The following is a 27,447-nucleotide window of genomic DNA, read 5'->3' as shown; positions in this document are numbered from 1 at the left end:
GATAATTCCTGAGAAACCGCAACAGAAGGTTGGATTTCAGAAACCGATTCTACCAGGATAGAGGAGGCCTCGGTAGAAGGCATGGTTTCGGCTGAAGAAAGAACCGCTTGCTCGGTTTCGGCCAAAACAGACACTCACGGTTTGCTTAATCGCGGTTTCGGCCGAAACCGCGGACCGCGAGTGTCGGTCCTTTTCTTTGCGGTTTTTGGTATTTTGCGTAGTCTGAGGATCCGACGGCATAATATAGGCAAAATCAGAGCCGAAAATCTGTTCAGCAAACTCCGACAGACGTCTAAGCGTCCGTCGGTTAAAAGAAGCACAGGCTAGACAAGCTGCTACGTCGTGGTCTGGGCCTAAACAATGTATGCAGTAGGAGTGGAAATCTTTATGAGGTATTTGTTTCCCACAAGATAAACAGTTATTCACTTTCTCTGACATCGGCTGAGGCAAGAAAGAGTCCCCAACAGGGTACTTAGCTTTTTAGAAGTCTTCGAAGTAGTATTCAGTAGTAGTAGTAGTAATCTCTGGATCTGACCGACCGGCACTTGCGAACAGCTTCTGCTTCGGGCGCCACGCGGCAAGAAAGACTGAGGAAAATGGCGTCGGCTGATGCCTTTATACCCGAAAAACTGCAGCGATGACGTCGGGTGAAGTGCGACACCAGCCGAAGCCAGACCCAGACTTTGGAATCCGGCCGACCGAAGGGCTGCCTGACGACAGGACAACCCATTTGTAAGGACTGCAGATGCATCCTAGAAGGACATCCCTGTAGTACCTGTCAGGCTTAACTGGAGCTGGAGGTAGAGAGTCCGAGTTAAGGCAGGCCTCAGAGTAAACATCATCTAGGATGTCCAAGACAGGAGGTATTGCCAGAGGCCTGTGCTGGGGTAACAAAAGAAATTCCCTGAGCCTTTTCTTGGAATCTGAATAATCCTGGCCTTCCCAGTGGAAGTGTTCCCTTAAGGTATGCAAAGTTTCCCCAAATGAGAAATCCTCAGGGGGGGATACAGAAGGAATAGTCTCCTCTGCATCAGAGTCTTCAAAAGGGGAGTAAGACTGTTCCTGATCATCAGAGTGTTCTGAAATAATGGAGCCCTGATCAGAGGAGGGGGAATCTTCCTCCACTCTGGGCCTTTTGTCCGGAGGTGGCTGAGAACCTCTGATTAGAGTAATTAAATACTCAGCCATTTTAAGCATCTGTTTCTTAGGCATGGGGCCTGGAGATGGGCCCTGTGTAACTAGTCTCTTAGGGTGCATGGTTGCTTTAGACTTGGTGAAAGCCTTGATGGAGAAAGAAGAGGAAGGTCTGAAGACACCTTGAGTGGAGGTGGACCTGTCCACATTCTGTGTTTCAACGCCAAGAGTGGCTTCGGTATCTGTAGTCGGGGTGTGGGCAGAGGAGCCTGCGACCTTGGGTACAGGAGACACCGCCAAAGATGTGTCGCCGGCAATCGGGGGCTGCGTAGGCACCTCACTGAGAACCGGACCATGTGTAGTCGGCTTTGGCGTGGTGTCGGTAGAGGCCACGGACCTAGAGTGTCGGTCCTTGTCTTTGCGTTTTTTAGACAAAACCGGTGTCTGAGTATCCGACGACATGGTATAGTTAAATGCTTTCCCAAAAAAATGCTGGGCGAACTCCGCCCGACGCTTAGTGCATTTGTTGAATGTAGCACAACACTGACCGAGATGTCATGGTCTGGGCCTAAACAAGGTATACAGAGGGAATGGAAATCCTTATGTGGTATTTGCTTCCCACAAGAAATACAATTATTAACTTTGTCTGACATCGGTCTGAGGCAAGAAAAGTTTCCCCAACGGGGTACTTGGCTTTTAAGAAGACTTCGGTTTTCCAAATTTTTCGTAATCTCAGGAGCTGGCCGACCGGCACTTGCGAACTGCTTCTGCTTCGGGCATCATGCGGCAAGAAAGACTGAAGAAAATGTCGTCGGCTGGTTCTTTTATACCCCTGTGTCGCACTGACGTCAGGGAAGAAGCGACGCCAGACCTAGACTTTGGAATTCGGCCGACCGAGGACCCGCCTGACGGCAGGAGAACCCATCTGTTATGACTGCAGCTGTATGCACGATGATCATCTGGTACTGACCGGCTCCCAGCCGAAAGCACAGATGACACCTGGATGACCGTTCCATTTTTATGTGGTAGTACACATCCTGGATGTCTATACAGCACATACAATTGTCTTTTCCCAAAAAGACAGACTGCAGTGTCGCCATCCAGAATTTTGTCTTTACCGATTTGTTCAGTCTGCTGAGATCCAGTATGGGTCTCCAGTCCCCAGTTTTCTTTGGAACTAAAAAGAACGTTACGTCTTGGATTCTTTCTGGTCTGCGGGGACTGGTTGGATGACTCTTCCAGCAAAGGAAGCAGCTGAAGTGTCAGCACTTTGAATTTTGGGATTACCAAAAAGGTGTTTAGAATAGAGAGGTCCAGGATAGGGACACCAGGAGCTGTCTTTTCAGGGTACCAGGAAAAGTCTTTAGTAAAAACCCTGTCCCATTTCTTCTGCTGGGACAGGCTGAACAGCCCAGATACTTAGAGAAAGTACAGTTGTGTACACTTACCGTCATTACATTTGGGTAATCTGCTGGCAGGTTGCCCTCAGTCGGCCTGAATAATAAAGTCTTGGGTCTTGCATCGGTTGCTGTCTCCTCTTCCATGACGTCAGGGGTATAAAAACATACAGCCAACAATCAGTTTTTCTTGCCCCAGATGGCAAAAAAAAAAAAAAAAAAAAAAAAATTATATATATATATATATATATATATATATATATATGTATACACACACACAGTAAATACATAAATGCACCTTAGAGACATAAAATTTACTTTCAACTAAAAGCAAACACACCACAAAGGCTTTTGAGTACAGTAAAGGAAAGAAAAGGTATAGAATGGGGGATGGCAGGTGGGTAACCAGGACTGCAACAGTGAATATACTCCAACATCTACATTTATGGTAAGTGTACACAACTGTACTATGTTCTTCGTGTTTCACTGTTGCAGTCATTACATTTGGGTAGAATCCCAAAGTTATGGATGGGAGGATAGAATTATACAGCATTAGGAGCAGCCGTAAGGCCCTGCAGGACAGCAGTGGCAAAGCCTGCTCTGGATTTAGAGGAGAGGTAAATGGTAATGCTTTGTGAACGTATGAACAGAGTTCCAAGTAGCAGCTTCTAGAATGTCTGGTTGGGACCCCTCTGAGAAAAGCTGCTGAAGTAGAGGCAGCCCTGGTGGAATGGAACCTGATCCCCTTGGGCACAGGTTTACCATGGTGCAAATAGCAGTAACAAATGCAGTGGCTTACCCATTTAGAAATAGTCTGCTTTGATATAGCCTTCCCCTCTGATCCTGCAGCAAATTCTACCAGCAGTTGCTCAGACTTTCTTAAATATTTTGCCCCAAGTAGAATCTTAGTTGTCTACATACAATGAATGCAGAATCCACTCCCCCTTGTTCCGTGGATTTAGGAAAAAAGTTGGGAGATGAATGGTTTAAGAGCCACACTGGATACCACCTTAGGCATAAAGGAAGGATTGATCTTGAGGGCCACCCTGTCCAGGTAAAATATAAGGAAAGGCTCCACTGCCATGAGAGCCTGTAGTTCTGAAACCCTTCTAGCTGAAGTGACTGCCAAAAGAAAAGCGGTCTTCCAAGAAAGAAATTTTATATCCGCAGTAGCTGCTGGTTCAAAAGGAGGTAGGGTGAGTTTTTCCAGCACAAAATTGAGGTCCCATGAGGGAGTTGGCACACTCCTGGGAGGCCTTAAATTTTTGGCCCCTCTAAGATACTGTTTTAGCAGTGGATGACAAAAGAGAGGAGGCTCTGATTTGTAATGAGCAGAGATGGCAGAGCATGGATTTTTATTTAAGAAAAAGATAGGCCCTTGTCAAGCATATCTGTTAAGTACTGTAAAATCTGAGGAATATTGGGCTTTGATGTGTATTTCCTGTGCTTGGTTCCAGGCACAGAATCTCTTCCATTTATCAGCATAAGATTTTCTAATACTAGGCCTTCTGGCGTACAAAATGACATCCATCACAGGTTTACTGAGAGATGTGGTTTGAATAAGTTGATTAGCCATGCTGCAAGATTCAGAGTTTGGAGCCGAGTGTGCAGAATTTGATAGTTCTGCTAAGACAGTAGGTGAGGCGTCTGAAGCAAGTACCAGGGAGGAAAGTGTGACACATTCCTTAGAAGCTGATACCAGTGTTGGCGAAGCCAGTCCGGAGCAATTAAAATCATTTTTGTTTTTCCCTGTCTGACTTAGTAAGACCTTGGAGAGTAAAGGCAGAGGGGGAAGGCACAGACTGATAGGTTTTTCCAGCTCAAGGACAGAGCATCCACCTTCCATGATTTTTTGTGATGAGTTCTCGTGCAGAATTTGTCCAACTGACAGATCCATTTGCCTCTCCCCAAAACTATGTCTGGGCTTCCCCATTTCTGTTAACATGTTGAAGATTTGTGGATCCAGTTTCCATTTGTGCGGGTCCATAAGATTTCTGCTTAGGTAGTCTGCCAGAGTATTTTGCTTTCCAGGCAGGAACTGAGCTGGAAGATTTATTTGGTAAGTAAAGGCTGTATTCCACAAGGCCATGACTAGTCTGCAAAGGGGGTAGGAATGGAACCCCCCGCTTGTTGATGTACCACAACTGTGGTGTTGTCAGTCTATCAGTAGTCATCCCGGATGAAGCAAGTGCTTGAAGGCTGTCAGAGCATTCTGAACAGCTAACATCTCTTTCTGGTTGATATGCAGATGCATTTGGTTTGGGCTCCATTTGCCCTGAATGCATCTCCCTGCCAGGTGCCCCCCCCCCCCCAAGCAGTCTGATGCGTCTGTAGTTAGGGTTTGGGTGGCAGGGGGTAGACTGAATGACAGTCTCTTGTTTTGGTGACATGTCTCTGCCCACCAAAGAAACTCCTGTTGTAGGCAGGGAATGAGAGGAATCGGTTTCCAGGCTGTGACAATGTTGACTCCATAATCCTTTTAGGTACCATGGAAGTTTCCTCATATGCAGTCTCGCATATGGAATTAGAATGCAGGATGCCATGAACCCCAAAGCCTGCAGAATTCGTCTTGCAGATAACTGGGTTTTTGTTGCAATTTGAAGTATGTTGTAAATTGCAGTTAGTCTGGCATGAGGTAAACCATCTGGGCAGTTGTATTCAAGCCTGCACCCAGCAATGTAATTTGAGAGGGTACCAGTTGTGATTTATTTTTGTTTATGGTGTACCCTAGGCATGCTAGAAGCCTTTTTACAAACGCCAGATGTTGAAGAGTGTCCTTGCCCTCTGCCTGAATGAGACCATCGTCCAGATAAGGATAAATTTTAATGTTTCTGTCTGCAGAATACAATTACTGGTGCCAGGCACTTTGTAAAGACCCTGAGCACAGTAGATACGCCAAATAGCAGTGCAGAGAATTGGTAATGCAAAAAGCTTGCTTTGAAGCGGAGGCATCTTGTGCAAGATTCCTTTATTGGGATATGCAGGTATGCCTCAAGTCTAGAGTTACTAACAAAGCATTCTTGCCTAGCATAGGCAGTAGCTGTTGTAAAATCAGCATTTTGAATTTTGGAATGTCCAGGAACGTGTTCAGAATCAATTAGCCCAGTACTGGACGCCATGAATGGTCTTTTCTGGGTACCAGGAAAAGTCTTGAATAAAATCCTTGTTCTTTTTCCTTTTCTGGTACCGGTTGAATATCCCCCATATCCATGAGGGATATGACTCGTTTCTGGGCCTCTGCCCACTGCTTTTGTGGCAGATACGGCTATCCGTTTGGAATTGGCAAAGTATGGAAACGAAATCTGTACCCCCTGGGATACACTGTTTAATACCCACTTGCCCTGGGTAATTAACCGCCAATTTTGAGCATGAAGTGCTAGCTTCCCCCCCAAGAGGGCTGTCAAAAGACAAGTGCTTGGAGATGGTAGAGGAAAGTCATTGAGACTAACTGTAGGGTTGTGCTTTACCACCTCCAGATTTGGAGGCGGAGGCACCCCATTGCTTTGACCTGTAAGATCCCTGTGATTGATATCTGGAACCTTTTGAGCACCTGGGTTTGCCCCGAGTGGCTCTGTTGGACACAGGAAAGGACCAATTTTTAGTAGGCCAGTGCCTACTGAACCTGGGTGGCTGTAATTGCAAAAAATATTACAGTTTGCATAGATTTAGCTTTGTCTTCCATTTTCTTTAAAACCTCTTCTGCCTTATTACCAAACAGACCATCATGCTGTAAAGGGGCATCCAACAATTTAGCTTTAACATGATCAGGCAGATTTTGCTCCTTGAGCGAGGCATGCCTCATCACAGATCCAGTAACGGCGGCCCTACAAGAGGCCTCCAAGGAATCAAAACCACATTGCAAAGTATGCTTTCCAACCTTTTCTGCTGCATGCAATAAATCCTGCAACTCTAATTTTCCACACAATCAGAAATCAACATAATTTTTTGTAACATCCTACTGATATTTAAGCACATGAAACTGGCAGTTTAAAGCCCTGATTGCCAAGGTCACAGATGTATAAACCTCCTTACCCCATCTATCCAGCGCCCTGGAATCCATCAGAAGGGGTATGATTTTTGGCTGTAGAAGCCTTAACACCCTTGGGACCCTGAGAAATCAGCAGCAGGATTTTTGAAAAGAAATTTTCTGGGAGTCAGAAACCCTGTAATATCTGTCTGGCTTACTAGGAGCCGGAGTCAAGGAATCAGGAGCCATGCTTGATTCCGAGAACACATCCACAATGTCTAATACAGGAGGTATTGCCAAAGGCCTATGCTGAGGAAGAAGGAAATCCCTAAGCCTCTTTTTTGATTCAGAGAAGTCCTGACTCTCCAATGTTCCCTTAAAGTACGCAAAGTCTCTCCAAAAGAGTAATCCTCAGGAGGAGATGCAGATGGGATGGATTCCTCTGCATCAGAATTCTCATAAGTTGGAATAGAAAACAGCTGATCAGAAGAGGAATCAGAAATGGAAACCTGATCTGAAGATTCATAATCAGTGCCTTGCCTAGGCCTCTTAGCAGGGGGGTTGGCAACCCGTGATCAAGGTAATTAAATCTTCAGCCATTTTGATAATTTTTTAGGCATAGGGGACTGAGCACGTGGCTCATGCTTCGTTTTTTTAGGCATAATTGTTTTTGACCTTGTTTTTGTTGGTGTCAGTTTACTATAAAAATGTTGAGGCCTGAAAACACCCTCAGAAGCCGGTGCCTGCTCAGCGGCTCCTGACCTATCCCAGGGGGAGACATCCACGAGTTCAATACTTTGCAAATTTCGTGGCATACCGGACTCCAAATGTGTCTCGGTAGAGGCCTGCAACTCAAAAGTAGCGGGCATCAGGGGCTGCGAAAGCACCTCACCGAGTACCGGCAAACCAGTGACTGGCTTAAGAGAGGCTTCATCGGTTTTGGATCTGTCTTTTTCCTTGCGTTTTGTGTGAACTCCGGTAGTTGGATTGCTATCAGGCGACATTTTAGGGTAGTTAAATCTTGAACCAAAATATTTAGAAGCAAAAATATACTGACGCTTAGTGCGTTGGTTAAATTTAGCACAAAACAGCAAGGCACGTTGTGGTCAGGCCCTAGGCAAGGAATACAGTACAAATGAAAATCCATTTGCTTCCCAAAAGTAATGCAATTAACTTTTACTGACATCAGTAAGGAGCAAGAAAATGTTTCCCCAACAAGGTACTTGGCTTTAGTTTGAAGACTTCGGTTCTGAAACTCAAACAAAAATTTCAGGAGTCGGCCTACCGGCACTTGCGAACTGCTTCAAGCACCGCACAGCAAGAAAGACAGATTAAAATGGCGTCGTCTGCATGTTTTATACTCCTGATGACCTAACGTCATGGAAGAGGAGACAGCAACCGATGCAGGACCCAAGACTTTGTTATTCATGCCGAGGGCAACATGCCAGCAGATTACCCAAATGTAATGACTGCAACAATGAAACACGAAGAACATCCTGCTGATGAGCCTCTGCCAACTGATTTCGGGGTAGGTCTGGCCAACCGTTTGGGGTTAAGGTGTGGAAGTGGAATCTGTATCCTTGGAAAACTATTTAAAACCCATTTGTCCTGGGTAATGAGTTCCCAGTTATTTGCATGCAGGGCAAGCTTCGTCCTAAGGGAGCAGGCAGCTGAGCTTGGAAGGGTTAAGGTCAAGTCACTGACATTTTTCCATAGGGGGTGTCTTACTACTTCCAGCTTTGGAAGTGGGAGCCCCCACTGCTTAGGCCTGTGTGTAGCCTGAGACTAACCTAGGTGGTCTGCTGTTCCTGGGTTTGGACTGAAGGCCTGGGAGAGACTGGAAAGGACAAATTCTTAGGCCAATGCCTACTAAATTTGGGAGGCTGTACTTGTAGGAAATTTTAACAGTTTGCATAGATTTATCTTTTTCCTCCATCTTTTTAAGGACTTCTGCCTTGTTGCCAAACAGGCGGTCTTGGTTTAAAGGAGCATCCAATAATTTAGCTTTAACATGATCTGGCAAGTCTTGCTCCTTAAGCCAAGCATGCTTCCAAGTACAGACCCAGTGACAGCAGCCCTGCAAGATGCTTCTAAAGAGTGAAAACCACACTGCAAAGTAGGTTTACCAGCTTGTTCAGCAGAATGCATTAAATCCTGTAATTCTTTATGCTCAGCAGTCGGGTATAGTCATTTTCTATTGTAGTCCCATAATATGCTGCTGATACTTTAACATATGAAACTGGTAATTTAAGCCCTAATGGCCAAAGTAGCAGAAGTGTATACCTTCTTACCCCATCTGTCCAAGGCCTGGACTCCCTATCAGAGGGGATAGGGTTTTTGGCAATAGTAGCCTTAATGCCCTTTGGTCCTTGGGAAATGGTCTCTGGATCCGCAGCAGGATTCTTAAAGAGGAACTTGTGAGAGTCAGGTACGCTAATACCAGTCAGGTTTTCTGGAAGCAGGAGGTACAGTGTCTGGGGCCAGGCTAGATTCCAAGAAGGCATATACAATGTCCAGAACAGGAGGGATAGCTAAATGCCTGTGTTGAGGGAGGAGTAAGAATTCTCAAAGCCTCCTTTTGGAGTCAGAGTAATCTTGGTTTTCCCAGCAGAAATGCTCCCTGTGTGCAAGGTTTCAAACGAAAAATCTTCTGGAGGGGAAGCAGAGGGAACAGAATCCTCTGCATCAGAAACCTCATAGGTAGACAAGAGCAAATCCTGGTAATCAGAAGAAACAGAAATTTCAGTATCCTGATCAGGAGAATCCGTTCTAGATCTCTTAGAGGGGGAAGACTGGCTACCCCTTATTAAACTAAGTTCTTCAGCCATTCTAAGCATTTGTTTTTTCAGGAATATTGGCCTGACCATGCAGTTTGGACGTCAGTTTTCAAGACGTGGGTTGAGTTTTAGGTCTTGATGAAGATGACATCAGTTTAAAATGCAAATCTGTAAGCCTCAATACGCCCCTCAAAATCCGGTGCCTGTACAGCAGCTGCGGACCCATCCAAGGTAGAGACAACAGCAGGTTTCATAGTCAAAGCATCTTGCGGCATACTGGACTTCGAATGGGTCTCCGTAGAGGCCTGTGAATCTGAAGTAGCAGGCTGCGAAAGCACCTCACTGAGTACTGGTGAACTGGCGACTAGCTTAACGGAGGCGTAGTCAGTTTTGGACCTATGCAGTCTCTTTATTCTTACATTTTCCAGGAATATCGGTAGTCAGATGGCTTACCGAAGCCATTTCTGGATTGTTAAACCCAAAATAATTTGCTGTGAAAACAGACTTAGTTCGGTGGTTGAATATGGCACAAAACCGACAGCGAGGGACATCCTGGTCTGGGCCTAAGCAAGGAATGCAATACGAACGAAAATTTGAGGCATTTGCTTTCCACAGGTAAGAGAATAGTTAACTTTTACGGACATCGGTTAAGAGCAAGAAAAAGGATCCCAACGGGGTACTTAATTTTTTCGAAGACTTCGGTTATGAAACCTGAAAAAATTTCAGGAGTTGGCCGACCGGAACTTGCGAACTGCTTCTGCTTCGGGCACCGCACGGCAAGAAAGACTGATGTAATGGCATCGGCTGCATGTTTTATACCCCTGATGACCTGACGTCATGGAAGGAGGAACAGCATCACATGCAGGAATCCAAGACTGGTATTCAGGCCAGCTGAGGGCTACTTGCAGGCATATAACCCTAATGTAATGACTGCAACAGTGAAACACAAAGATAACCTATGGTTATGGTTAAATTTTACACAACTACTCTATGTCCTATTCCTGTGTTGCAGTATTCTTGATGTGGGAGAGTACCTAAGCTTAGTTGGAATGAAGGGTGGCAGAAGAGGCTGATTCTAAGAATCCCTGTAGGATTTGCCCTGGCAAATCCTGCTCGCGCTCTGGAGACATTTAGTTTGTAGTGTTTGGTGAAGATGTGTATGGTGGAACATGTAGCTACTTCCATAATGTAAGCAGTGTCCAGACCTTTGATGAAGGCTTTGAAGGCTGCCATTGTTCTGGTGGAGCGAGCTTCAACTCTAGTGGGTGATTTTTGCCATGGTGAGTGTAAGAGAAGCAAATGGCTTTTCTGATCAAACAGGCAAGGGTTTGTTTGGAGACTGCCTTGCCGATGGCCCTGGAGTGGTATGAAAGTTAAGTGCATTTCCTAATGGACTGCTTTGTCCAGGTAAAATCTCAACTGTGTACATCCAGTGAATGAAGAATCTTTTCCCCTTCATTGGTGGGAGAGGGGAAGAAAGTGGACAGGTGAATAGACTAGCTTAATGACAAATCGTTTACCACCTTAGGCATGCAGGGGTTAGTTCTAAAGTGTTACCCTGTCCTTGTGGAAAGTAGTAGTTCTGACACCCTTCTGGCTGAAGTTACGGCCACTAGCAGGATTGTTTTCTATGTACACATCTGAAGGGTAGCTGTCCCAGCAGGTTCAGATGGGTGCTGGGTTAGCTTTTCCAGAATGAAGTTCAGGGTCCCAGGGTGGTGGGATGGGGTTTCTTTGAGGGTTAATGTGTAGGACCCCCTTTTAAGAAAAGCTTATCGAGCCTGGCTAGCAGGGGGGGCTTCTAGGGGTAGGCAGGCTGAGATTGCAGAGAAATGAACTAACTGAAGAGTATGATACCCCACCTTTTATAAGTTCACACATGTAAACCAGGACAAGGGGGGTCTGCAATGCATGGGTCCATACCCTTGTCCAGATGCCATTTTGAGAATCTTTCCCATTTAGCTAGGTATTCTTGTAGTAGGTTTCCTGGCCTCAGGACTGAAAGCACATCCTCTGATTAGTGGTGCCTGAATGGAATTAAAAGTTTATCAACCACAGTGTCAGTGACTGCATCTGCAAGTATGGGTGGATGAGAGCTCCCTTTGGTTGTGTCAGAAGGTCCACCTTGTGGGGTAACTTGTGATCGCCCTTGGCTGGACTGTGAAGTAGGGGGAACCAGTGCTGCCTTAGCCAGTAGGGAGTCACTAACAAGATTTTTGGTTTGTCTCATTTTTAGGAGAATTTTTTTAAATTAGTGGGAAAGGGGGGAAAGTCATAGAAACTTCCCCTTCCAAGAGATGCTGAAAGCATCTGCTCTCTCCAGGCTAGAGGGGAGTCTGTCGTGGTGCAGAAGGTCTGCAGTTGTCTATTCTGGGGGGAGGCAAACAGGTCTATTTGAGGAGTGCCCCACTGGTGGCCTATAGCCAGGAAGACTGTCCTGCCCAGCATCCATTCGTGTTGTGGTGAGGATACCCTGCTCAAGTCTGTTTTTTGTCCTGCAAGGGGATGTAGGATGCCTGCAGAGACAGGTTGTGGCGAGAGGCTAGCTCCATATCCACAATGTTAGTTTGCACAGGAGGTATGCTTTTGTCCCTCCGTGTTGAGATACTACATAACTGTGGTATTGTCTAACGTTTAGGAGCACACCTGCTAGAAACAGGGGGCTGCAGGTTTGAAGGGCTAGAAGAACTGCTGTCATTTCTCTCACATTGATGTATTTGGCCTTCAGTGTAGAGTGCCATGCTACTTGAACCATGTAGGATGCCAAGTTGGCTCCCCATCCTGACACATCTGTATGCATTACCAGAGTATGAAGTGGGGACTAAAAGGGAAGGCCAAGATTTAGCTGTACTTGTTGAATCCACCAGTGGACGTCTGCGTTTAGGCAGGGTAAGTGTGTGATTTCTTGTTCCAGGGGATGCTGGTGTTGGGACCAAATGTTTAGATACCTTTGTAGCTTTCGCATATGCAATCTGGCAAGTGGAAGTATAGTGATTGCTACCATAAGGGCCCAGGGTCCGTAGGAATTGCCTTGCAGTGGTTATATGGGTCTGCAGCAGGGCTTTGAAATGGGAGGTCAGGGAGCTGACCGTCTTGGGGTAGAAAACCCTTCATTAGGTCTGTCCTGATTCTGCAACCCAGAAATATCTTGTCTTGCTCTGGGGTTAGGGATGACTTTGGGAGGTTTACTGTAAACACCAGAGTTTGTAGGCGGGACATGGTGAATAGCAGATGGGCAGAAAAGGTTTTCTTTGCAGTCTGCCAGGATCAGGATGTTGTCTAGGTAGGGATAAATCTGACTTCCCTGTGTTCTGCAATGGGAGGTGCCAGGCATTTTGTGAACTCTCTGGGGGCAGTGGACAGACCAAATAGCAAGGCAGTAAATTGGAAATGAGGAGAGTCCAAAGAAACGCAAATATTTTCTGAAGGAAGGTAGTATGGGAATGTGCAAGTAAGCCTCTTAGGTCCAATGTGGCCACGAAAGCCTTGGAAAGTTATGAGAAAGGAGGCTTGGGAGCGACAGCATTCTGAAGGTGGGCACCTGTAAGAATAGATTTAGGAAGGAAAGGTCTAAAATAGATCTCCATGGTCGTTTTTGGGGACCAGGAACACTTGACAGTAGAAACCTTTCCCTTCCTGTCCTGAGGGGATAGGTTCTATGGCACCCAAGTTCAGAAGGTCAGGACTCATGGCAAAAGATGCCTTTGATTTCTGGGGAGAAATGGAATGCTTCTTAAGGGTGGCCTTTCTTTCAAGGAAAGGTAGTATCCTTTTTGGATGATGGCCAAGACCCATATGTCTGTGGTGATTGTTCCTCAAAATGGCAGTGGGGTAGGGGGCAAGGCAGTTGCGCATTGTTGGGGCCTCCTCTGTCTTGAAAGGGCTGCCTGGGGGGGCTGAGGGACAGCTGCCCTAGAAGAGGTTGTTCTTCTGCTACCTACTCTAGGCCTGGAAGAGGCAGATGCAGCAGGGGCTGGGTTACGTCTGACAAAAGTGGCCCTGGCCGGGTAGTTCAGATAGTATTTGGGGATGGGGACACCAATAGATGTTTTATGTCTTGTAATTCCTTAATCTTTTCTTGCAGGTTCTTGAACAGAGCTGCAGATTGTTTTCCAAACAGGTAGTCTGGGTCGGGGGGGGGGGGGGGCATCCAAGATCCAAGTCCTCTGGTAGGTGCTGAAGTGTAAGCCAGGAATATCTTCCAAGAACAGAGGCAGATACTGCAGAGCGGGCAGAAGTCTCTGCAGCATTATAGCTACATCGGATAAGTGTGTCTGGCTATTTGGGCAGCCACAGAAAGTTTTGCAGAAATGTCAGCTTTACTGGGGCAGGAGTACTGGCTAGTAAGGTGGCAGCTTGAGAAACCAAATCCAAAGCAAATTTGGTTATATGAGTTTGATAGTTGATGGCTCTGAAAGCCAAAGTGGAAGAGGTGCAGACCTTACCAATCCTATCGGCGGGGGGTGACTAGAAATTTTTGATCCTCAGGCATCTTGTAAAAGCGGTCTGGGCATTTAGGGGCAGGTGGCTGATAGTCTGGTGTCTTAGATGCAGAGATAAGTTGGATAGCAAAAGGTGAGGGGGATTCTACCTGTAACAATGCAAAGAACATTTTCTGGGTTTCAGACATTTGAGGTGTGTCCCATTTGAAACATTAATTTTGGTGATGGTTTCACCAAATGTAATATCTGGAGGAGAGTCTCCCTCGATAGATTCATCTGATGAGTACTACTCCTGAGGGGAAGCAATTTGTGAGGTGTAAGATGGATTCCTCAGAAGGAGCAATCAGTGTCTTGCTCTTCTTCCCTATCCTAAGAGGTTGGAGGGAGGAGAGAAGCAGAAGCAGGTCTAGGGCTTAACAGTGGCAGAGAGAGGAGGCTGAAGGCCTGAGGACCACAAAGCCTGCATCAAGGAGGAAGTGAAGGACTGACAGTCAGGTAGGCGTTCCTCAATTATAGTCAAATGTTTGGCCTTTCTTTTAGATGGAGTGGACTTGGGCGCAGGCCTGGAGTCAGATGCCAATAAGACAGAAATAGCTTCGAGAGGAGGGATCTGGTCTGAGGCTCTAAGTCTGGTACCCCCTAGACCACGACGGTAGCCTGGGTCTGGGCTGGCTCTGGGGACGTGCCAGTAAGTCTGCTGCAAAAAGGCAGCCACAAAGGTTGCCGCTTAAGTTGACAGTTCTTCAGAGTGCCCCTCAACTCCTGAATCTGAAGATGGCAGGGGGTTTGGCAGCTGAGCGGCAAAGGAAGAGGGCCTAGGAAACTTTGTCTTCTTACACAGATGTTGTCGATGCCTCTGAGTTGGGATCCATCCTAAGGGCTAAATGTTTAAGCCGTTGGTTCTCCAAATAAAAATTAAAGGCAGCCAGACGGCTACTCAGGGTCTTGGGTACAAATGATTGGCAAATGGAGCAGGCGTGTGATAGTGCTCCCAGCTTAAGCTATAAAATGCAGCGGTCAAGAGTCTTTATGGGGAATCTGGCGCCTGCATTGGGCATTTACCCTTTTTTTGCTGACACTGGCTATGGCTAGCTACAACAAACCAAGCTTAGCAAGATAATAGAAGAAAAAAACCCCAGCGGGGTACTTGGCTTTTTAGAAGTTTGCGTTGAAGGAGCAAAACACATGATGAGTTAGTGCGCGGGAGAAAAGTTTAGGGGTATTTGCATGTTGACGTCACATTTAAGGAACCTAGTTTATGGCCCTATGTGTGACGTCCCACGCAGCTGCAACAGCCAAGCTGAAGCTTTTGTGTAGGAGCAGATGTACGAGTCACCTGAGATGGAAAATCCCACATCAAGAGTACAGCAACATAGTAATAATGACATTGATCAGTTATCTAACTGAATGTCAGGAAGAGATTAACTGATCAAGACGAGATTAGCACTTAAGTTCTAAACAGAGTGACCGGTCCTACATGTAGGACTCGTATAGCAAATTATATACAGGCTATGAAAAAACTCATACCTCCATCTGCAGCACTTGCTGTAGCCTCTCCATTATAACCAAAGTAGTTTTCTGTACAGCTGGATAGCAGTCCTTTGCACTGTTTTTTACAATCTCCATCAGAGCTTCATAAGCTGCACTTCTGAGGTTATTCTGGTGACCATCAGGCCTGCAGAAAATCAATGCAACAGAGGATCAAAACAAATGCTTCAAATTAAACAACCAAACTCATGAGCAACTCCAACTTTTAGTGCAGCTACCATATCTCAGCTTTTTACATAAAAATATCCTGATGTCAGAAGCACAATCATTAAAACTGGCAGTATATTCCTAGAACACTGAAGGAGCCAATGCTGTCATTCAGGTACAAGAGACACTGCAACTTGAAAAATTTATAGGACTGCAACAGAAGCCAAATGCACAGAAACATCCAAAGGGAAGCTCTACTTTTCAGCAGTTGGAACTTCAGAGGAGCCACAATGGGTCGAAAACATTTCCCTTCACAGCTCTTTCCTGACATATGGTCAAGACCAAATAAATGAGCACCCTCATAAATGCACTTAAAAATAAACCGAGAGACGAAGGCATGGCAGCAACGCTGTTCAAAAAAGCATTTCACTGGATGTTTCAAGACGCATCTAAAAAACAGCAAAGTACACTGGGAGTTCTGAGCACCTCCTAAAATGGTGTAATGGCAACATTAAAGGTGAACTTTAAAGTGGGTGTGAAGTATACTGTATTGTTGCAAAGTATGCTGTTTAAGGGTCTACTAAAGACAGTGGATCTGTAAAAAAAATGCAATAGCAGAGATACAATTATGGAAATTTTACTCAAAGGTCATAATCATACAAAAAAAAAAGTCATGTACTCACCATAATGTTCCTTTCAAGTTGTCAATCTTCATTTATCCTAGACCAATAGGGTTTGGTTTAGAGAAATGTGAGTCTCCACTGCTCCTAAAGCTCACACAGGCCAAAAACTTGAGCTTCAACCCCACCCACAATGCATCACTCCTAGTTACCTTACCTCAGATAGAGTTGGCAGATTACAGATAAACAGCCATAAAAATAGGACTGATGAAAAGTACAGTTGTGTACCTACCATAAATGTAGATGTTAGAGCGTATTCACTGTTGCAGTCATTACTCTTGGGTTATCCTGCTGGCAGGCTACCCTCAGTTGGCCAGAATTCCAAAGTCTAGGGCCGGCGTCGGTTGTGGTCGCCTCTTCCCTGACGTCAGTGCGCCAGGGGTATAAAAGATGCAGCAGACACCATTTTCTTCAGTTTTTCTTGCCCCAGATGTTAGGTGCCCCCAAATTGGTAGGCTGCAAAATATGCATGCACAAAAACAACATTTCCTTCATCTACAAGCAAATGCACCAAAAAGGCTGTATAGGATACAGAAGTGCAGATAGACCCAGCAAAGAAAAAGGGGATGGTGGGTGGGTAACCTGGACTGCAACAGTGAATGCACTATCATCAACACTTATGGTAGGTACACAACTGTACTATGTTCATCGTGTTTCACTGTTGCAGTCATTACTCTTGGGTTGAATCCCAAAGCTGAGGATGGGTGGCTGGGCTAAATAGGATTAGGAGAGGTTATGAGGCCCTGCAGTGGCATAGCCTGCTCTGGACTTAGAGTAAAGAGGTAAGTGGTAGTGCTTCGTGAAGGTGTGCACTGAACTCCAGGTTGCAGCCACTAAGATATCTTTGGTTGGTACTCCTCTGAGGAAGGCTGCTGCTCTGGTGGCATGAGGCCTAATGCCCTTAGGCACTGATTTGCCATGTTGACAATAGCAGAAACGGATGCAATGGCCTATCCATTTAGAAATTGTCTATTTTGACATGGCCTTTTCTTGTGATCCGGCAGCTTATGACACAAAGTTGATCAGTCTTTATGAAAGCTTTAGTTCTGTCCAAGAAGCGTAGCTGCCTGTGTATGTCCAAAAAATGCAGAATTTTCTCACCCTTGTTCTGTGGATTTGAATAGGTAGGCAAGTGAATGGTTTGGTTGAGAGCCACACTGGACACCACCTTAGGCATAAATGTAGGGTTTGTCCTCAGAGAAACCCTGTCTGGACGAAAGATAAAAGGTTCCACAGCCATGAGTGCTTGTAACTCAGACTCGCCTTGCAGAGGTTATTGCTAGGAGCAGAGCAGTTTTCCAGGATAAGAATTTTATATTTGCTGTTGATGCTGGCTCGAAAGGAGGCAGTGAGTTTTTCCAAAAAATAATTGAGATCCCAGGCCGGAATAGGTGCTCTCCTTGGAGGCCTAATGTTTTTAGCCTCTCTGAGTTACTGCCTTAAAGGATGAGAAAAGATAGGTTGATCCACATTGTAATGGGCTGAAATGGCAAAGGCATGAATCTTAAATAATGAGAAAGGCCTTTGTTCAGCATATGTTAGGTATTGTAAAACCTGAGGGATATTTGGTAGACACTTGTCAATGCCTTGTTCCTGGTTCCAAGCACAGAATCTCTTCCATTTCTCTGCATAAGATTTTCTAGTACTGGGCCTCCTGGCCTCCAAGATAACATCCAAAACAGCTTTTGAAAGAGGTGTGTTCTGAATGGCTACATTATCCGCCATGCTGCCAGATTTAAGGTCCTGAGTTGGCTGCGCAGGATCGGATTGTTTTGTTGGGTCAGCAAGTGAGACGTTTGAGGCAATATATATGCTGGACCTTGAGACAAGCTCTTTAGGATTGGGTACTAGTGCTGGCGTGGCCAGTCTGGTGCAATCAGTATCATTTTTGGCTTCTCTTGTCTGACCTTTAGGAGTATCCTGGGAAGGAGAGGCAGCGGAGGAAAAGCATATAGTTACGATTTTTCCAGCTGAAGGATTGGGCGTCCACTTTCCATGCTTGCTTGTGATAAATCCTTGTGCAAAATCTCTGCAATTGGCAGTTGTGAGGGGAGGCAAATAGATCTATGTCTGGGCATCCCCATTTCTTTATCATAATGCTGAATACTTGTGGATCCAGTTTCCATTCATGGGGATCCATGAGGTTTCTGCTTAGTTCGTCTGCCAGAGTATTTGTTTTCCTGGCAGGAATTGTGCTTGCAGGTGTACTTGAAAAGCCAATGCTGTGTCCCATAAGGTCACTGCTAGTCTGCAGAGGGGATAGGAATGTGTACCTCCCTGCTTGATTATGTACCACATGACTGTAGTGTTGTCTATCAATAACTGTCCTGGATGAAGCAGGTCCTTGAAAGCTGTCAGGGCATTTTGAACAGCTAGCATCTCTTTTTGATTGATGTGAAGATGCATCTGGTTTGCAGACCATGTGCCCTGAATACACTTTCCTGCCATATGGGCCCCTCAGGCATAATGTGATGCATCCGTTGTCTGTCTGGCTGTGGGTAGACTGAATGGCAGACCCTTGTGGTGACAGGCTACTGCCCACCATCGAAACTCCTGTTGCAGGCAGGGAATGAGTGCAATTACTGTCTCCAGGCTGTGGCAATGCTGAGTCCAAACACTTTTTAGATACCACTGCAGTTTCCTCATATGCATTCTGGCATATGGAATTAGTAGAATGCAGGATGCCACCCAAGGCCTGCATGATTGTCCTTGCAGATGAGTGTTTTTGTTGCCAATTTCCTGAAGTAGTCAGATGCTTTTGTCTGGCGTGAGATAAGCCATCTGGGCAGTTGTATTTAAGCTTGCACCCAGGAATATCTCGAGGGCACTACTTTTGATTTCTTTTAGTTTACTGTGTACCCTAGGCCAATTAGTAATCTTTTTACAAACGCCAGATGTTTTAGAAGAATATCTTTGTTCTCTGCTTGAATTAGGCAGTCGTCCAAGTAGGGATATATTTGAATTCCTTTTTGTCTGCAAAACTCAATTACTGGTGCCAGGCATTTTGTGAAGACCCTGGGCGCAGTAGATAAGCCAAAGGGCAGTGCAAAGAATTGGTAATGCATTAAGCCAGCTATGAATATGAGGTATCTTCTGCCAGATTGTCTGATTGGGACATGCAGGTATGCCTCTTAGGTCCAAAGTTACGAGCCAAGCCTTCTTGCCCAGAATGGGCAGTAGCTGCTGTAGAGTCAACATCTTGAATTTTGGAACTCCCAGAAATGTATTTAGTATAGACAGGTCCAGTATTGGTCTCCAGGTTTTGTACTTTCTGGGTACTAGGAAAAGTTGGGAGTAAAATCCTTGCCCTTGGCGTGGTACTTGCTGAACGGCCCTCATGTCCATGAGGGCTGAAATTTGTTTTTGTGCCTCTGCCCACCGACTGTGTGGCAGGTCTGGCATACCTTTTGACCTTGGTAGTGTGTGAAAATGGAACCTGTAGCCTTGGGACACTGTTCAGGACCCATTTGTCTTGGGTAACCATTTGCCAATTTGATGAAAAAAGTGCTAGTTTTCCCCCTAAGGGGGCTGCCAAAAGAAAAGTGCTTGGATCTGGTAGAGGAAAGTCAATGGGACCGTCTCCTGTAAGGCTGTGATTTGTCTTCTCCGCTTTTGGAGGTAGCAACACCCCATTGTTTAGGCCTGTATGAGCCTTGGGGATGAGATCTGCCTCTGGGATGCCTGTATCTGCCTCTGTGGCCTGTCTGACACTGGAAAGGACCAATTTTTAGAAGGCCAGTTCCTGCTAAACCTGGGTGGCTGTACCTGTAAGAAATCCTTGACTGTCTGCATGGATTTTGCTTTATCCTCCATTTTTTTCAAACAACTCTTCTGCTTTAGCACCAAAGTATCATACTGTAATGGCGCATCTAATAACTTTGCTTTAACATGATCAGGCAGATTCTGTTCCTTTAACCAAGCATGCCTTCTAATAACAGAACCTGTAACAGCAGCCCTGCAAGAGGCCTCCAGTGAATCATAACCACAGTGCAAAGTATGCTTTCCCACTTGTTCAGCTGCATGCAATAAATCCTGCAATTCCTTGTTCTCTGAACATTCAGTATTTGTCAACAATTTCTGTTTAAGCAGTGGCATTAAATATTGCTGATATTTAAGCATATGAGACTGACAATTTAAAGCCCTCACAGCCAGGGTAGCAGAAGTGTAGACTTCCCCCCCATCTGTCTAGAGTCCTAGAATCCTTATCAGAGGGGACAGGGCTTTTTGCAGTGGAAGCTTTGACCCCTTTGGGACCCTGAGATAGTTTCTGGGTCAGCAGCGGGGTTTTTATATAGGAATTTATGAGAATCCGGGACCCTGTAATATCTGTCTGGCTTACCAGGTCCAGGGGGTAAAGAGTCAGGGGACAGGCCGGACTTTGAAAACACGTCTACAATGTCTAGAACAGGTGGAATAGCAAGGGGTCTGTACTAAGGGGTCTGTGCTGAGGAAGTAGTAGAAAGTCCCTGAGCCTTTTCTTAGATTCAGAATAGTCTTGGCTCTCCCAGTGGAAATGCTCCCTCATGGTATGCATGGTTTTCCCAAAAGAATAATCCTCAGGAGGAGAGGCTGAAGGAATGGATTCTTCAGCATCAGAATCCTCATAGGGAAGCATGGAGTAAATCCTGTTCAGAAGAGGAATTAGAAGAAATAGAAACCTGATCAGAAGAGCCATAATCTGTCTCTTGCCTAGGCCTCTTATCAGGAGGGGGATGGGAGCCCCTGATCAAAGTAATTAGGTCTTCGGCCATTTTGAGCATCTGTTTTTTTAGGTATGCAAGTCTAAGCAGGAGAATGCTGTACTGGTTTCTTCGTCTTTAAAGCTGCTTTAGTCTTTGAAGCTGAAGATGGCTTAATATATAGTTGTGTAGGTCTGAAGACACCCTCAGAAGCCGATGCCTGCTCAGTGGCTCTGGACCCATCTGAGGGGAAGATTTCCGAGTGTCCAATACCTTGAGTATCCAGAGGCCCAGTCGGCTCCACGTGGGAGTCTGAAGCGGCCTGTGGCTCTGAGGTAGCAGGCGCCAGGGGTTGCGAAAGCGCCTCACTGGGAACCAGCGAACCTGCGACTGGCCTAGCAGAGGCCTTGTCCTCAGTTTTGGACCTCAGATGCCTATCCTTTTTTTGTCCTTGCGTTTTTTTGTAAACTCTGGTTGTCGGCTGGTCCGATGGCATTACATAATTAAATCTTCGGCCAAAGTAATGAAATGCAAAATCGAACAGACGCTTAGTGTGATGGTTAAATCTAGCACAAAACCGACAGCTAGCAACGTTGTGATCAGGGCCTAGGCAAAGAATACAGTAAGAGTGAAAATCCTTGAGGTATTCGCTTCCCACAAGAAATACAATTGTTAACTTTTTCTGACATCGGTCTGGAACAAGAAAAAAGTTTCCCCAACGGGGTACTTAGCTTTACTGAAGACTTTGGTTCTGAAATTAAATTTTGAAAATCTCAGGAGTCGGCTGACCGGCACTTGCGAACTGCTTTTGCTTTGGGCAACGCGCGGCAAGAAAGACCGACAGAAAATGGCATTGGTTGCAACTTTTATACCCCTGGCGCACTGACGTCAGGGAAGAGGCGACCGCAACAGACGCCGGACCAAGACTTTGGAACTCTGGCCGACTGCGGGTCGCCTGCCAGCAGGATAACCCAAGTGTAATGACTGCAACAGTGAAACACGAAACATCTATGGTTATGGTACGTTTTTGCACAACTTATGCCCTATTCCAACGTTGCAGTATTCTACTAGTGGGTGAATACCAAAGCTCAGTATAGGTTGTGTGGTGGGGGCCTGGTAGAAGACTGAAGGAATCCATACAGGATAGCCCTAACAAAACCTGCCCTGGCTCTGGAAATATGGTCCAGTTTTTAGTGTCTGGTGAAGGTGTGTACAGAGGACCAAGTGGCTGCTTCCAGAATGGAGTTAGTCTCTAGGCCTTTGAAAAAGGCACCAGAGGCCACAGCTCTTGTGGAGTGGGCCCTGACATTGCCTGAAGTGTCTTCCCATGGTGTGTGTAGCTGAAGGAGATGGCCTTGGCAATCCATGATGAAATGGTCCGTTTGCCTTCTGCCTTCCCCAGAGCCTTGGGGTGGAAGGGGCAAACAGTTGGTCTGATTTGCGAAAAGGTTTAGTTTTATGCAAATGGAATCAGTTGTCTGTAGACATTTAGAGAATGAAGGTCTCAATATCTTCCTGAGGTTGACTGAAGAAGGTAGGCAGAGAAGTAGTTAACCACCTTGGGGTGAAGGAAGGGTTTTATCCTTGACCCTGTCCAGATGGAAAACCACGAAAAGCAAGGTAGCCATACGGGCTTGAAGCTCAGAGACCCTCCTGGCTGATGTCAAAGCTACTAGCAGGATAATTTTCCATGTGCAAAAAATTTTAAGGTGGCCTTGTCAGCTGGTTCAAAGGGTGGCATTCGAGTTTTTCTAGCACAATTCAGATAACAGAGAAAAGGGGATGGTTTCCTGGGAGGTCTGGGGTGCAGAACCCCCTTCAGGAAGAGTTTGGCTGGTAATCTGGATGCCAGCAGAAGATCCATATGTAGGCAAGCAGAAATGGCAGACAGGTGTACTTTTAAAGAGTATGACGAGCCTGTCCAAGAGTTCACATAAGTAGGACAGAATCAGAGGCAAGTCACTGTTCAGCATCTCCATCCATCTCATTACACCAGAAGGAAAACCTTTTCCATTTGGAGATATTTTCTTGCGCTGGGTTTTCTGGCCTCCCGCAGGACAAAGCATGTCCTCATTGTACAGGTGTCTAAAGAGGATCAGAATCCTGACACAGGGAGAGGTGCAGAGACTGCCACTGTGGGTGTGTGTCCCCTTGTGCTGTGTGAATGGGTCCACTGAGGGGAGTAACCTGTGGCGATTGCCCTTGGACAGATGGAGGGAAACAGTGCAGTCTTGGCCAATATGGGTCACCAGCAAGATTTTCAGCGAGTCCTGCTGAATTTTCAGTATGACCTTTTGGATCCTCTCCTATGATGCTGAGAAGGAGACTGTTTGCAACGCCTTTGGGTCGTGAGTTCTGGAGCAGTAGTGCTGAAGTTGCCTGTTTCTGGAGAAGGCAAACAGGTCTATCAGAGGAATACCCCCCACTTGTTGACCAGATCTAGGAACACCCATCATAGCATCCATTTGTGGCTGTCTGATAGTTCTGCTTAATGAACCTGCCCGAGAGTTGTGCTGGGATAGGATGTAGCCTGCCTGGAGGAAGATTCCCTGGGAGATGGCCAGATCCCATACCTGTAGAGCTAGTCTGCATAGGAGGTAGGACTTCGTCCCTCCTTGCTTGTTCAGATACCACATCACTGTGGAATTGTCTGTGAAGATTTTTAAGAAGCCCTGCTGCAGGTAAGTGTGGAAAACCTACAGGGCGAGGAGTATTGGTGTCATTTCTCTGATATTTATGTGCATTTGTCCCTGCCTATCCACAAACCTTGCACTGTCCTTGGGCCCAGAGCTGCCCCCCAAGCCCAGGCCTAAGGCATCTGTGTGCATGATCTGGGAAGGGGTGGGCATTTGTAGGGGCAGGCCCAGATTCTGGGCAACTTGGGCAAGCCACCATTTTAATTCTTGAAGACAGGGGAGGAGTGGAACCCTGAACTCCAAAGGATGAGAGTGCAGGGTCTACACAGAGTGAAGGTACAGTTGAAATTTTCATGTGTAGCCTCACTAGGGGCAACATGGGGATAGTAGCTGCCATGTACCCCAGAAGTCTTAGGAATTAACTCACACAGTAAGAGCTGATGGGAGGGCAGACTGGAAGTGGGAGAGGCAGACCACTTTTTCCTCAGGGATGGAAGTCAGCCCGACGTCTGTCCTGATTCTGATTCCCAGGAAGGCAATAGCCTGTGTGGTGTGGAGTTGGGACTTCGGGAAATTTATCAGGAACCCTAGAGACTGCAGCATGGTGCAGGCAGGAGGTCCTTGGTGTGAGCCAGGAGGGTCTGTCTTCCCCTTGAATGAGAAGATCTTGCAGGTATGGGAATGTATTCCCCTTATCCTGCAGGAGGCAATGACCGGGGCTAGGCACTGTGAACACCCAAAAGTCAACGGACAGAACTGAAACTGAGAAGAGCGTGCTAGGAATCAGAAGTATTTCCTAGAGGTACACTTTATGGTGATGTGAAGATAGGCCACCTTTTGTCGAGGGTTACCATGAAGGCCTGAGGGAGAATGAAAAGAGTGGGTTAAGGTGAGCATCCTGAAGGAGGGAGGTTGAGGCAGGAGAGATCTAGGACGGGCCTCCATGGTACTTTTCTGGGCAAGAGAAAAATGAAAAAATCTTGAGTAGAAACCTTTTCCTCTAGCAGGGGGATGGAGGGACTGATTCTATGGTGCCTTGGAGTAGCTGGTTTAAGACCTAGGGTAGGAGGAACCCTTGGGATGTGAGGGGAAGTGATAGGCAAGTCTTGCAGGGGGAGTGATCCAAATCAAAGTATCCATCCAGATAAGACCCATTTGTCTGTCGTTATCAGGGACCAGGCAGGGGGAGACAGGTGGACAAGGAAATGGTGGCAGGCAGCCAGATACTGCCTGCTCTGTCTGGAAAGGAAGGCCTCTGGCCAGAGGCCTGACAGGTCCTTGGCTGAGCAGTTTCCTGGGAGGCCTAGACCTGGGGGGGGCCTGAAGGCCTTGATGCCTTTCTTATAAATTTAGTCCGGAAGTTTCTCTGGAACTTTGGGGAGACCAGGAGGTGCTTGAAATCTTGAAGCTCTTTCCCTTTTTACTGGAGAGGCCTGAAGATCAATTACCTTAGCACCAAAGGCAGCAGAGTGATCCAAGGGGGCATCTAGGAGCTTGGATCTAATGTCATCAGGGAGGGGCTGCAGAGTAACTAGGAATATCTTCCAAGCATGGATGCCGATGCAGCTGACCTGGCTGAGATCTCAGCTGCATCGTACTCGCACCTAAGGGAGTACTTGTGAGACAAGCCTGAGTATGGAAGACAAGGATGCTTTGGTAGCCGTTAGTAATGACATTAAGCTCTTTGGATGCTTTGTCCAGGAGAGCCAGGGAGTACTTGTTCATGTGAGACTGGAAATTTGTTGCCCTAAAAGCTAGGGTAGCTTAAGTATAAATCATTTTTCCTCACATCTCCATAGTTTTGCTGTCCTTATCTGCAGGCAGGATAATGGCAGTAAAGAGTAGTTTGGATGCCTGTCCATAGGAATGGAAATAGTGGCAGGGTCTGCTAAAGGGCACTTTAAAAGGAATTTGTCTACGTCAGGGACCATGTATAATCTGTCTGCCCTTAGAGGAGCAGGTGGCAGAGAACCTGGATTAAAGGATGCTGCAGCAAATGCATCCAGGAAGGCAGGTTGGACAGGAGACTGATTTGATTAGATCTGAATCAGATCATAAAATCTTTTTTGTCTCAGACATGTCTGAGCATTCCCACTTAGTGTTCTCTCATCAGGTTACCAGGGTCCCCAAAGGTTAGGTCTTCCACTGGGGAATCGCACTCAGAGGCCTCTTCAGGGGATCCATACCCCAGGGGGGCAGAGTTGGAGAGGGAGCCCTCAGAGGAATCAGACAGTTCCCCCTCTGCAGGATGGATCACAGTCTTTTCAGGTTAATGAAGGCCTAGGGCTGAGGAGAGGTGGAGCCGCAGGGGTAAGCTCAAAGGAAGGCTTAAGGGCCAAGCAAGCATTGAAGAGCCTCTGGCTGAAGGCCTGCCAGTCAAGTAAGGCCTCTGGTGTCAGAAATATGCCTGGTCTTTTGCTTTTTCTTCGAAGGCCTATCTGGCTGGTGGTAAGCCTGGAAATAATTGTAGGAGTGGCAGAGGCTGGGTCCGAAGCACCCATCGGAAGTATTGGTCGCCCCCACGCGTCGAACTGGCACTGGCACATCCTCCCCAGACATGTTGTCCACTCTAGATTGAGAGGCCCCCTAAAAGGTACCCACTATCTGTAGTGGTGGAAGCCTGGTCCTCAGCCAAGCTGATGGCAGCTACAGGCTGAGGAGCAGCAGAGGGAGGCGCAGTAGAAGTAGGCTGCATAGGCTTGGCCCTTTTCCTTGGCAGTTCGGATAGGGAGTTTGAGGCAACTTTCATACAGAGCTATCTAAGGTGCTGGTTCTCAAGGTACGAGTCGAGTGCATGCAAGCAGCGGCGAAGGGTCTTTGGGATGATGCAGCTTTTATAACCGTGCTCCCTACCTAGACAAAACAGACACTGGCCGTATCTTTATGTGGAATCTCTGACCACCTCAATTGCACTTACTCTTACTGGACATGCACTATAAAATACAATGGATGGAAAAAAAGGCCCCAACAGGGTAGTTATCTTTAATGCAAAATGGATCCAATGTCCACGAGTAGGGGGAACATGAGTACAGCTGGCAGCTGAAAAAGTTTGAAGGGCTGGTGCTTACAGATGTCGCCTTTATGGCCCACGTGCCTGTCTACATGTCAGACGTCCGACGCACCAAGAGGGACTGGAAAAGCTTTGGTAACCTGGCCAGACAAGATGACCAGAAAAGCAACCCCACTAGCAGAATACTGCAATATTGGAACAGGACATCTAATGAAGCCAGGAATCCTTGAGGAATGAGGGAAAAGGGCTGGCAGGGTTAGCATTTTGAAGGTAGGGACTTTTAGAAAAAGGTTAAGAGAGGTCTAGAATGGGTCTCTAGGGTGCGTCCTTCCTGGGGTCCAGGAAGAGCCTCGAGTAGAATCCTCTTCCTTTTGCAGTAAATGGGACTGCCTCTATAGTGCCCTGGTCCAACAGGGTCTGGACTACCAGTTGCAAGAGGTGCAGTTGCTGAGCAGGTGGTAGAGGCATGCCTTGCCCTACAAGAGGGGAGATCCAGGACAAAGTAACCATTTTGAAGTATGAAAAGGACCCACTTGTCTGAAGTGAGATGGGTCCAAACAGGGAGACCGAGGGGCGAGCAGACAGTGGCATAGGAGGGAGAGGAGGAAGCAAGAGTGGCAGGTAAGTCAGAAGCTACATGCCCTGTCCTGAAACGGAGTCCTCTGGCTAGAGGAAGGGGATACTCTAGCTGGAGAGAGTTTCCTTGTGGGCTTACGAGGCCTTGAAGGAGGAGCAGGGTGGGAGTGCTTCCTAATAAACTGGGTTTTGGCTGGATAGTTTGTGAAGCTTGGGGATAGGTAAAACTAGTAAATATTTCAGATCCTGCATTTCTTTACCTTTTTGTTGCAGTGATTTGAAGGTCTACCACCTTAGAATCAAAAATTGCAGCATTATCCAAGAGAGCATTATTGAGCTTTGCCCTGATATCAGCTGGCAGGGGTTGTAGGCAAAGCCAAGAATATCTGCGCAAGGCAGATGCTGATGCTACTGACCTGGCTAAGGATTCAGGAGCATCGTAACTACACTTGAG

The 27,447-nt window shown here is 46.5% G+C and overlaps 1 protein-coding gene across 1 annotated transcript in view; it reads right to left on the bottom strand.

The window, feature by feature from the left end:
- Positions 1-27,447, bottom strand: part of KPNB1 (karyopherin subunit beta 1) — a 2,271,876-nt gene that overhangs the window by 1,023,691 nt on the left and 1,220,738 nt on the right. Inside the window, exon 13 of the mRNA XM_044055271.1 lies at positions 15,245-15,392. Coding sequence (XP_043911206.1) covers positions 15,245-15,392 — 148 coding nt within the window. The remainder of the gene's footprint in view (positions 1-15,244; positions 15,393-27,447) is intronic.

This window comes from Protopterus annectens, chromosome 13.part0, assembly GCF_019279795.1.
Source record: "Protopterus annectens isolate FY-2018-M chromosome 13.part0, PAN1.0, whole genome shotgun sequence".
NCBI classification, from domain to species: Eukaryota; Metazoa; Chordata; order Ceratodontiformes; family Protopteridae; genus Protopterus; species Protopterus annectens.
This window is presented reverse-complemented; position numbering and strand designations above follow the sequence as displayed.